The sequence below is a fragment of the Mobula birostris genome, chromosome 1, assembly GCF_030028105.1.
Source record: "Mobula birostris isolate sMobBir1 chromosome 1, sMobBir1.hap1, whole genome shotgun sequence".
In the NCBI taxonomy this organism is placed as follows: domain Eukaryota; kingdom Metazoa; phylum Chordata; class Chondrichthyes; order Myliobatiformes; family Myliobatidae; genus Mobula; species Mobula birostris.
Window position 1 is genome coordinate 150800671 of NC_092370.1, and position 12231 is coordinate 150812901.

The following is a 12231-nucleotide window of genomic DNA, read 5'->3' on the forward strand; positions in this document are numbered from 1 at the left end:
TTTGAGATACTCAAAACACCCTGTCTGGCATCAATAATCATCCCACAGTCAAAGTCACTTAGATCACATTTCTTTCTCATTCTGATGTTCGGTCTGAACAACAACTGAACCTCTTGACCAAGTCTGCATGCTTTTATGTATTGAGTTGCTACCACAGAATAGGCTGATTAGATATTTGCATTAACAAGAAGTGTACAGGTGCACCTAATAAAGTGGCCACTGAATGTAGAAAGTCAGTTATCTCAAATTGTTGAACTCAAACTGGAAAACTCCTATGTGCAGAAATAGAAGATAGAGTGTGGTTTATATATTGGGTCTCACTGGAATCAAACAAGAGGCCATAAACAGAACACGAATCGGATTGAGTATTAATGTGACAGCAGACTGGAAGGTCACAGGTGAACCTGTGCACTGAGCACATGTCCTCCGAAAGCACTCATCCAATCTATATTTTGTTTCTCCAACATAGAGGAAACAACAATGCAAACACTAAATGTAGTGCAGGAAGTTGTAAATGCAAGTGAATCTGAACGATTTGATTTGGTTCCTGGATAGTGAGAAGGGACAAAGTGAAAGTATAGGCGTTGCACTTCTATAGGTTGCTTGGCGTAGTGCAGTCAGTAGAGGAATGATTAGTGGAGATTGAAGATCTTAACATAGTCACACAGACCTTTCAGAATGCCAAAAAGGAGAGGAAGGAAAGATGTGACAGCTGGTGAAGTCTCAATGAAGGGGAAATAAATTGTTAAGAATGATTCACTAAAGTAGAGGTTTGTAGGGTGGAAGAGGGATCTTTTCTCTTTCAAGGAGACAGCATGAGGGCATAAGTATAAGAAATAAATGAAATATATTCAAGGTCTCTGTCAACTATAACTGTCACAGAGCACTCGTATGGAAATTCCTGGAAGCAAATACAACAGAAGCAAAGAAGCAAAGAGGCTGGAAGAACGGTGCCCATACAAGAAGCAGAGTATGTGTATGTGTATAGCTAAAATAGCTGTTGGGGTTCATAGGGTTAAAATCTTTGTATCAGAACTGTTGAGTTCTACTGTAGTGTACCCATCCCTGTAATAACTCACTTCTTACTCTTTCCACTGAAGGTGCCTGATCTGCAGAGCAGTTCCTGCAGCTCTAGTCTACATTTCACACCTTACACTCCTTTTTATATTTTCTCTTGGTGTTTTCAATAATCTGTCAACCAGTTGACTTAATCTACCAACTTATCACTGGGGCAACTTTGCCTCATGCTTTCAGATTGTCTAACCATCCATGCCGCACCATCCCTGCAATGTGAAATTAGATTGCTTTTTCTTATTTCCTAGTTCTGACAAAGACTCTTCGCCCTGAAATGTTAATTGTTTCTCTCTCTGCAGATGCAGCCTGACCTACTAAGGTGGTGCTAGATCCCAAGAAAGGGAATTTATAGATTACCCATGACATGGCTTTTTAGAGCAGCTTGTTGTTCAGCCACAAAGAGAAAAGCAATGCTGGATTGGGTGTTGTGCAATGAAGCAGACTTAATTAGGGATCCTAAGGTAAAGGAACCCTTAGGAGACAGTGAACATAATATAAATCACTCTGCAGTTGAGAGGGAGAAGACAAAGTCAGGTATATCAGTATTACAGTGGAGTATAGAGAATTACACTGGCATGAGAGGGGAACTAGCCAAAGTTAATTGGAAGAAGGACTCTATCAAGAGTGATGACAGAGCAGCAATGACTGGAGTTTCTGTGGACAATTCAGAAGGTGCAGAATAAATAAATCCCAAAGTTGAAGTATTCAATAGGGAGGATGAGGCAACCGTGGCTGGCAAGTGAAGTCACATACAGAATAAAAATAAAAGAGAGGTCATACAGTATAGCACACATTAGTGGGAAATTTGTGGATTAGGAAGCTTTTAAAAACCAACAGAAGGAAACTAAAAACCAACATTTGGCTCACAAATAGAGAAAGCTTGGAGGGAGTACGAGAGGGAGGTGATAGAGAAAGGACGTGCTCAGACCAATGGTTTGAGACGTGTCTATTTTAATGCAATGAGCATTATGAACAAAGCGGATGAGCTTAGAGCGTGGATCAGTACTTGGGGCTATGATGTTGTGTCCATTACAGAGACTTGGATGGCTCGGGGCAAGAATGGTTACTTCGAGTGCTAGGCTTTAGATGTTTCAGGGGGAAATATGAGGCTATCAGGCAAGAACTTGGAAGCATAAATTGGGAACAGATGTTCTCAGGGAAATATACACAAGAAATGTGGCAAATGTTCAGGGGTAATTTGCGTAGAGTTTTGCAGAGGTACATTCCAATGAACAGGGAAAGAATGGTAGGGTACAGGAACCGTGGTGTACAAAGGCTGTTGTAAATCTAGTCAATAAGAAGAGCTTACGAAAGGTTCAAAACACTAGGTAATGACAGAGATCTGGACGATTATAAGGCTAGCAGGAAGGAGTTTAAGAAAGAAATTAGGAGAGCCAGAAGGGGCCATGAGAAGGCCTTGGCAGACAGAATTAAGGAAAATCCCAAGGCATTCTACAAGTATGTGAAGAGCAAGAGGATAAGACGTCAGAGAATAGGATCAATCAAGTGTGACAGTGGAAAAGTGTGTATGGAACAGCAGGAGATAGCAGAGGTACTTAATGAGTACTTTGCTTCAGTATTCACTACAGAAAAGGTTCTTGGCGATTGTAGGGATGACTTAGAGCAGACTGAAAAGCTTAAGCATGTAGATATTAAGAAAGAGGATGTGCTGGAGCTTTTGGAAAGCATCAAGATGGATCTTGATAAGTCACCGGGACCGGACATGATGTACCTCAGGCTACTGTGGAAGGCGAGGGAGGAGATTGTGAAGCCTCTGGCGATGATCTTTACATCATCAATGGGAACGGGAGCGATTCCAGAGGATTGGAGAGTTGCAAATGTTGTTCCATTATTCAAGACAGGGAGTAGAGATAGCCCAGGAAATTATAGACCAGTGATTCTTACTTCAGTGGTTGATAAGTTGAGGGGCAGGATTTATGAACATTTGGAGAGGCATAATAAGATTAGGAATAGTCAGCATGGCTTTCTGAAAGGCAGGTTGTGCCTTACGAGCCTGATTGAATTTTTTGAGGATGTGACTAAACACGTTGATGAAGGTAGAGCGGTAGATGTAGTGTATATGGATTTCAGAAAAGCATTTGACAAAGTACCCCATGCAAGGCTTACTGAGAAAGTAAGGAGGCATGGGATCCAAGGGGATATTGCTTAGTGGATCCAGAATTGGCTTGCCCATAGAACGCAAAAAGTGGTTGTGGACGGGTCATATTCTGCATGGAGGTTGGTCACCAGTGGTGTGCCTCAGGGATCTGTTCTGGGACCCCTACTCTTTGTGATTTTTATAAATAACCTGGATGAGAAAGTGGAGGGATGGGTTAGTAAATTTGCTGGTGACACAAAGGTTGGAGGCGTTATGGATAGCGTGGAGGGCTGTCAGAGGTTATAGCAGGACACTGATTGGATGCAAAACTGGGCTGAGAAGTGGCAGATAGAGTTCAACCCAGATAACTGTGAGGTGGTTCACTTTGGTAGGTCAAATATGATGATAGAATATAGTATTAAATGATAAGACTCTTGGCAGTATGGAGGATCAGAGGGGATCTTGGGGTCCGAGTCCATAAGACACTCAAATCTGCTGCGTAGGTTGACTCTGTGGTTAAGAAAGCATACTGTGCATTGGCCTTCATCAATCATGGGATTGACTTCAGGAGCCAAGAGGTAATGTTGCAGCTATATAGGACCCTAGTCAGACCCCACTTGGAGCACTGTGCTCAGTTCTGGTCACCTCACTATAGGAAGAATGTAGAAACCACAGAAAGGGGTGCAGAGGAGATTTACAAGGATGTTGCCTGGATTGGAGAGCATGACTTACGACAATAGGTTGAGTGAACTTGGCCTTTTCCCTTTGGAGCGACGGAGGATTGAGAGGTGACCTGATAGAGGTGTATAAGATGATGAGAGGCACTGATCATGTGGCTTGGAAGTAAGTGCAGAGGAGATGTCAGGGGTTAGTCGTTTTTTTTTTTTACGCAGAGGGTGGTGAGTGCATTGAATGGGCTGCCAGTAACAGTAGTGGAGATGGATACGATAGGGTCTTTTTTAGAGACTTCTAGACAGGTACATGGTGCTCAGAAAAATAGAGGGCTGTGGGTAACCCTAGGTAATTTCCAAGGTAAGGACATGTTCGGCACAGCTTTGTGGGCCGAAGGGCCTGTATTGTGCTTTAGGTTTTCTATGTTTCTATGTAAAAAAAAGCCATAAGGTCACTACTACTACTACTACTACGTCGACTCAGGCCTAGGGGGCCGGCGTTGGGCACGATGACAGACTCTCCACTTCTCCCTCTCCCTCATCAGTGTGTTCAGTTCATCTACATTAGCCGCGCCGCTGTCTTCTAGGAGCGTGTTGACCATAGTCTTGGGAGGGCGCCCAGGGTTCATCCTCCCGTGCTTGGGCTCCCATATGATGACTAGGCTGGCAGGTAGCTCGGGGTGGCGTAGACAGTGCCCCGCTAGTTGCAGTCTTCTCGCCTCGATTTTAGTGGAGAGCATTGGTAGGTTGTTATAGAGCTCAACGTTCATCATGTGCTGTTGCCAACTCACATCAAGAGCCATCCGGAGCATTCGTGTATAGCAACCATCTAGAGACTTGAGCATCGTCTTGGTAAGTGCCCACGTCTCGCACCCGTACGTGAGAATGGACTCTATGACTGCTCTGAAAATCCTCTTTTTAAGCCCTCTGGTCAGGTTTGACTTCCAGATTTCCTTCATGTCATTCATAGCCTTCCATGCCAGCGCCTTCCGTACCTTTATGTCCTTCTCCGAACTCATCATTCTTGACCCGAGGTACTTGTAGTCAAAGACTTTCTTAATGGTATCACTCTCTATGGTCTTGAGAGTACCTTCGTCGCAGTTAAACGCCATGTACTCTGTCTTTTCAGCGTTTAGGTGAAGTCCAACTTTATTGCATTCTGTTTCCAGTTTTGTCAGAAGAGGAAGAAGAGGAGGACATACCCACGATACTAACCCAAGTCGACATCGATGACGGCCCATTCACCATTGAGGAACTGAAGAAGGTCAAATATGCACTCAAACAGGGCAGGAGCGCTGGACCAGATGGGATACTGCCAGACGTCCTGAAGAACTGCGACCTGGACGACATCTTGCTGGACATATGTAATACGGCATTGATGAAAGGCAAGAAACCAGAACTCTCAAACATTATCCAAGTCCCCAAGTCTGGATCCCTCACAAAGACAGATAACTACCGCGGTATCAGCTTGACCTGCATCTTAGCAAAGCTATACAATCGGATGATCTTGAACAGGATTCACACTGCCATTGACCCTAAGCTAGGATTCAATCAGAATGGTTTTTGGCAGAAGCGCACAACAGTAATGCAAATACTTGCTCTCCATAGAATCATCGAGAAAGTCAAGAAGAACAACCTACCAGCCGTGCTTACTTACATCGATTTCCACAAAGCTTTTGACTCCATTCACCGAGGTAAAATGCTGAAGATCCTGAAAGCTTACGGAGTGCCAGACCATCTACTGAGAACAATAGAGTCCAGCTATACCAAAACCATGGCGAAAGTTGTATCACCAGACGGAGAAACAGCAGTGTTCGAGCTCCTAGCTGGTGTGTTGCAAGGAGACACTCTGACACCCTACATCTTTATAATCGTCCTTGATTATGCTCTGCGGCAAGCTACCAAAGATCATGACAAGCTTGGTTTTACCATAAAACCAGGGCGAACCAAAAGGGTCAGACCAGTTACACTCACAGATCTCGATTTTGCAGATGACATAGTCCTGCTCTCTGACCAGATGGAGGAAGCACAGCCGCTACTGACAAAAGGCCATAAGGTTAGAAAAGATAAAATATGAAGGTAAACTAGCCAATAATACAAAAGTGGATAACGAAGGTTTTTTTCAGATATATAAAGAGTAAAATAGAGGCAAGAGTAGATATCGGACCACTTGGCAGATGAACTTCATAAGTATTTTGCATCAGTCTTTACTGTGAAAGACACTAGCAGCATGCCAGAAATTCAAGGGTATCAGTGGGCAGAAGTGAGTGTGATTGTTGTTACTAAGAAGAAGGTGCTTGGGAAGCTGCAAGGTCTGAAGGTAGATAAATCACCGGACCAGATGGACTACACCTCACATTCTCCCATCCTCATTAAATTCTATCACTTATTGACAACTAAGGACAATTTACTGTTCCCAATGAACCTGCTAACCCATGCATTTCAGGGATGTGGAAGGAAACTAGAACACCAAGAAAAAAGACAGGCAGTCATAGGGAAAACATGCAAACTCCACAAAGGGAGCATCGGAAGTCACTGTGGAACCCATCTCACTGGAGTTGTGAGGCAGCAGTTTGACTGGCAAATCAATTTTTAAATGAAATGTTTGCTTTAAGTGGCTGTGATCTTTACTTTTTCCAACCTTTTTTGTAATTTATTATTTTTGATGTGACAAATTCCAAATTTTTCCCTTGTCTATACAATCATTCAACTTTATTGGTAAGCATTGCAGCCAGTGAGCTGAGGCCTCATAGCTATTTACACTGTTCTTCACCGGAGTCTATCATCTACACCAGGAGAGACCTTGCCCTTCCCCAACATGCCAAGAGCTAGACTCCCATCAGTGCCCAGTACTTGTGCATCACTGACAAACCAAAGGTTTACCCATCAACTTTGCTTAATTCCATGTGAGCCTTTAATGACTTTCATGCTGGTCAATGCCTTTGGCTGCAAAACTGCAATTCCAGAATCACAGTAAGTCACGTTTGACTTCCAGTCTTCCATTGCTGGCCCCTCCCCCCTTTTCACATGTATTCTATCATGCTGTGATAGAATCTGTTGTGCCAGAAGTTAAGGACTGTTCACAGGTCTGATAAAAATAAGCCTTGCACATACAATGCTGCAGACAACACTTTACTGCTAAGTTACAAAAAGTGGTTCTTATCTCCAAAGTGTACCTGAACCAGTTTCCAATTTGCCCACAGCGTCACTTGCAACCTAACCTGTAGTGAGCCCAAATGCAAGAGACCTCACTACCGGTGTGCTCATTCTTTTATACCCTGGTCACTTCTCTCTAACCCTACCTGGGTCAATCCTTTGTCCAGCTCAACCCATCACGTGACTATTGCCTTGGGCACTACAGGCTCAGGTCTGCAGAGACAATACCTTGGTCACCCAGCACCCAGGTCACCCTTCCCCAACACATCGCACATTTGGTCCCAGCAATTGTTCCTAGTGCTCTCTAACTGACATTGGAGGATTCTTACTCCATTCCACCCCTCAGTCACAAGGCACCCACAATCTAAGACATCCCTGCACATCCCTACATTATACATTACACAATACACAATTTCGTAAGTCAGTACAACCTCCACAGTTTACTCGTTAGTGTATGTATGTGTATGTGTGTGTGTGTATACATATGTGTATATACATATATATATATATGTGTGTGTGCGTGTGCGTGTGCGTGTGCGTGTGTGTGTGTGTGTGTGTATATAGTGAAACAACATGAAAGCCAATATTATTACCCCTATTGTCAGACCTCAATGTATGATAGTGGACCACCAATGCCCTGTTGTTCCAAAGGGTCATCAACCCCAGGAGTGTAATAATCATGATATTGTTCCCCAACCTTGTGAATCTTTTCCACTGTCCTTTGAATGTGTAATTTGTAATATTATCAGAGCTGTCAGGTATACAGGTACAGCACTCTTGGCTAATTAATGCACATGTACCCCATTTCTCAGCCAGGGTGAGGTCTATGGCCATCCAGTTCTGCAGGACTACTGTCCGGACAGCTACTAATTCTCCTGAGAACTCAGTGAGGGCTTTGTTGACCTTACTAAAGACAGTAGAGGCCCTAATTGCAAGAGCTTCTATGGCTGAGGCCATATTAATCAGCTCTCTGGCTGCTGTCACCACTCCATAGTCCATAGGCAGGGAAGGCTATCACCAAAACCTCTCGGCCTCAGTGATTGCTCTTTTAGCTCGGATCAGGTGGGGGTACTCCTTCAGATCCATGAGGTGCTACATGTGGGGTACTACATACTTCAAATAAAAGCACCCTCTCCATGATTTAGGAACTGGCCATGAGACTCACAGGTCGCCCCTATTCCAGAGAGCCTGTGATAGGCTTTATGTCCGCATACCCAGTAGGTACCATTGACTGGAGCAGGGGGATCTGCAATGGTGTAGTGAGCCCTCAAGCTATTACCGACGAAGGACCCTTTCCCTTCATTATTACAGTAGGTGGCCTCTGCTTGCTGCTATCTGTGTACTGCCAGGGCTATTTTACTTAAAATGCTCATGGCATTGGGGTGCAGGGGCAACAGGCGGCACCACCCCTCAAAACAGTGACACCCATAGTGCGATGGGCACAGGCCCTGGCTACACTTCTCCCGACCATAAATGTAGATTTACCAACCCCAAAGGTAAAGGGACCCCTGCTAGTATGTAACGATTGCCCCCTAACACATTCATCCCCAAGATACACTCTGGAGAGGGGTCACCAAAACAGTTACTGAAAATGAGGACCATTGTCGATAGAAAGCTGTACTGTGGTGTTCCCGAGCAAGAGTGATCGCACCACCCAGGCCCTCTACCATTACTTGCTGGGACTCAATTTTTCCTGCTTCCCATGGGATAATGGTGGCATCAGCCGGTACCAACTAGCACTAACCATTGCTGCACATTTCCCTTGCCCCAATGAACTGCCACCGGTACATACTGCCTCAGGTCTCCCGGTCGGAACAAGGCTGCCGCATAAACTTGCCAGGAGACCTGGCCACACTCCTACAGACTGGTGAAACCCATCCCTCACGCCCCGTGACCCTATCAACCCAATGTCCTTCCAGTGAGGGGGGCTCAGTGTGGCCAGCCAATGGTCTGATCACTCCTCTGCCCCCACCTTCCCTCTACTGCACTTGTCCTTCCATAATGCATGCACTGCATTGACAGTCAGGATGTCGTCCACCTCCTCCTTCGGCACCCATGCTTAGAGAAAAGCTAAAAACATTTCCTTGCCACGTGACCCACATGGGTCTATCTTTCTTCCTCAGCTCAACCTCCCCCACCCGCGCTCCCTGAAGATGTACATCCTCCAGCCCCCTAACAAACTTAGGGCATCACTGATCAGACAGCCAGTGGCGGGGGAAGGAGGAGGATACCGTGCAGATAAAGGGGGTGGGAGGGAGAAGAGGGTCGCTGTTTTAATCAAGCGTTGGAGACTTCCAGCGCTGAGCAAAGTGTCATCAAGATGGGCTCCTGCACGATGGTCCCATAAATGGAGCTCACCAGCAACCACTGGCAGAGGGTCCACAGGAAGTCAGCCATTGAGGCATAATGCTCCTGCACTGCTCTCCGGATGCCCTCTCAACAGGTCTGGTGGCCCTGGCCCCAACCATTCTGCATTTGATTATCCACCCTGTAGTAGTGGGTGAGGGTGCCCAGCGTGCCTGCCTCAGCGTCAATCAAACACATTGCATCCACACCACGATCCCAGGACCGGAGGAGCTAAGCCTCGAACGGCTCCCCGGGCTTCCAGCAATGCCAGTCTGCTAGATCATAGAGATCCCTAGATGTGTAGGGCTGGGCAGTCATGGTTACGGTGTTCCGCGGGACGGGAAGCAGCCTCGTGTTCGGAGTAGCTCCATTGGTCATCCTCCTCACTGCTGACTTCCCTGTGCAAAACTGACATCTGGTGTTGGCACCTGTGCTCACTATCTCAGAGGTGACAGCAATGGGTCTCACCTGGACTCACAGGTCAACACTGGGGGGCAGTGCGTGCAGCACTGGGGACAAGGGGCATATATGGTAGGGGTGAAGGGAATGACACGTATTCACTGGCTTCCCCCCGGGATTCATCAGAATACCATATGTCCCCTTCCCAGCTACCTGGGCGGTCACCTTTTAAGACTATGACCTGCACCTTTACCAGGTCTGGGGTCCAGTGGAACCGCCAGGCCGCTTCCTCCTGCTTAGCTTTGATTAACTTACAGGTCATAGTCATATTTCTCTCCTCTAAAACCTCAGCCCTCTGCTGAGTGAATATTACAGATTCACCCATCATGGTGCACCTGTTTTAAATTCTCATTCTCCTCCCTCAATTTCCTAAGCTCCTCCTGCTGATCCCTTATTACCAGAAACCTTTATTGTAGCCAGAAACCAGAATGCTCCTCTCTGGCTAGCCTGCAGATTTCTGCCTGTCTGACCAGTCCACTGGGGCACCATGTGCCGTCAGTAAATTGGCCAAACTACCCAAGCCCTCAGAGTTGTCGGTCCACCCTGGGACACAGAACTCTTCAGGAGTCAACTCGACTTTTCTACTCTTCTTGAACATTGCAAGTGCAGTTTATTTCACTGGATCCTGTTCATGATGCCAATTGTTGTGCCAAAAGGTAAGGACTGTTTGCAGATCTGATAGACGCAAGCCTTGCACACGCAATGCTGCAAACAACACACTTTATTGCTAAGTTACAACAAGTGGTACTGATCTCAGAAGGCCGTTTAACTGCAGCACCCCGTTCCAATCAGTCCACAGCATCAGTTGCGACCTAACCTGTGGTGAGCCCAAATCCAAGAGATCTCATCACCGGTGTGCTCATTCTTTTATACCCTGGTCACTTCTCTCCACCCCTACCTGGGTCGATCCTTTGTCCAGTTTGACCCATCACATGACCATTGCCTTGAGCACTACAGGCTCAGGTGGGCAGAGACAATATCTTGGTCACCTAGCACCCTGGTCACCCTTCCACCACACATCATACATTTGATCCCAGCAATTGTTCCTTGTGCTCTCTAGCCGATATTTTAGGATTCTTACTACACCACCAGAATAATTTTTTGGTACCTGCATTGCCGTTTGTATGAACTATTTGTGTGCAAATTGACTATTGCACTTTTTCCAGTGCAACAATATCTATTAATCAAGAGAACTAAACTGATTAACTAATCAAGAGAGCAAACTGTCTGCTATTTCCTTAAACATAATTTGCATTGGCTTGAAACGCATATTGGGAATATAGTTATTACAGTCTCCTACTGAAATGATACTTACACTTTCTCTCAATAGCATTGCTCCCGCCATCTTCCAAATCATTTGTTGATATTGTTCCCCTGGACGTCAACAGTTGCAGTATAAAGAACAGCTCCAAAAAAATGTTTGGCACTAAATTCTCTGGAATTAGAAAAGATATATTAGTTGTGGACATGTGGTTGCCTCACATCTTTATTGCCTTTTCTACAGGAATCAGGCATTCACTATGATGGACCTCTCCTCACTTGGTTGATAATCACCTTAAAGCCCAGCCAGAAAACTAGTATCTTCTATTCTTAAAATGCCATTCTATACTAATTGTGGGCCCTCCGTTGAGTGGGATCAATGATGGATTTTCCATCCTAGCTGTCTCCATGAAATGCAAGCCAGGGCAGTACGACATGGAGAGCATGCTGTTGCCCATGCAGCAGGCTCCCCTTCCCCATGCAGCCGATGAATCCAAAGGAATAGCAAAGATTGATATAGTTCTGCACCAGCGTTGGCTGTTAGCATTGAACTCAACGGACTACAGCTCCAGGTTTTTCCTCAGGAATTTACTCCTGAAGCCTTCCCCATGAGTGGGTGTAGCCACACGGCAGCGTAGAGTTAATATCAGTTTTCCTTCTCCTAGATGAGCTGCTAACCACAGCTGATGAGACCCATCTGTCTGAAGCAACTGGTTTTAAGGCACCAGTAATCTGCCATTGGCCTATTTCCTGTCAATAGAAATTGTTCCACTAGGCTTAGTAGCTAAGCCACAGGTGAAGGCCAGGAGCCAAACTTGGTTATTTGAGACACACGTCATTGGGAGCATTTAATAATGGGAACTGATCCCCACTACCTCTCCCAGTTACAACAAACTCATGGAACCCTATACTCATTACACAGTACCATATACCATCTGTGAAAATGACTCACCAGTTTCAGATCTGAAAGACATCACTCACAGTAAATTTCCTCAACAAAGCCCAGAAATAATGTTAGAGGTTAAAGGATGGATGTGAAATAAAATGTGTATAAATACGTAAATAAGCTGGCCGGTGGTGTAGTGGCACCAGTACCGGACTTTGAGGCAAGTGGTCCTGAGTTCGAACATGGCCGGCTCCTTGCAAGCTTTCCATCTGTGCTGGAAA

The 12231-nt window shown here is 45.5% G+C and overlaps 1 protein-coding gene across 4 annotated transcripts in view; it reads right to left on the reverse strand.

Moving 5' to 3' along the window:
- The window catches only part of cdan1 (codanin 1), a 176309-nt gene that overhangs the window by 144354 nt on the left and 19724 nt on the right, over positions 1 to 12231 (reverse strand). For all 4 annotated transcript variants that reach the window (XM_072263937.1, XM_072263928.1, XM_072263957.1 and 1 more), the window contains one exon: positions 11120 to 11239. In XM_072263937.1, the coding sequence (XP_072120038.1) occupies positions 11120 to 11239 (120 nt within the window). The remainder of the gene's footprint in view (positions 1 to 11119; positions 11240 to 12231) is intronic.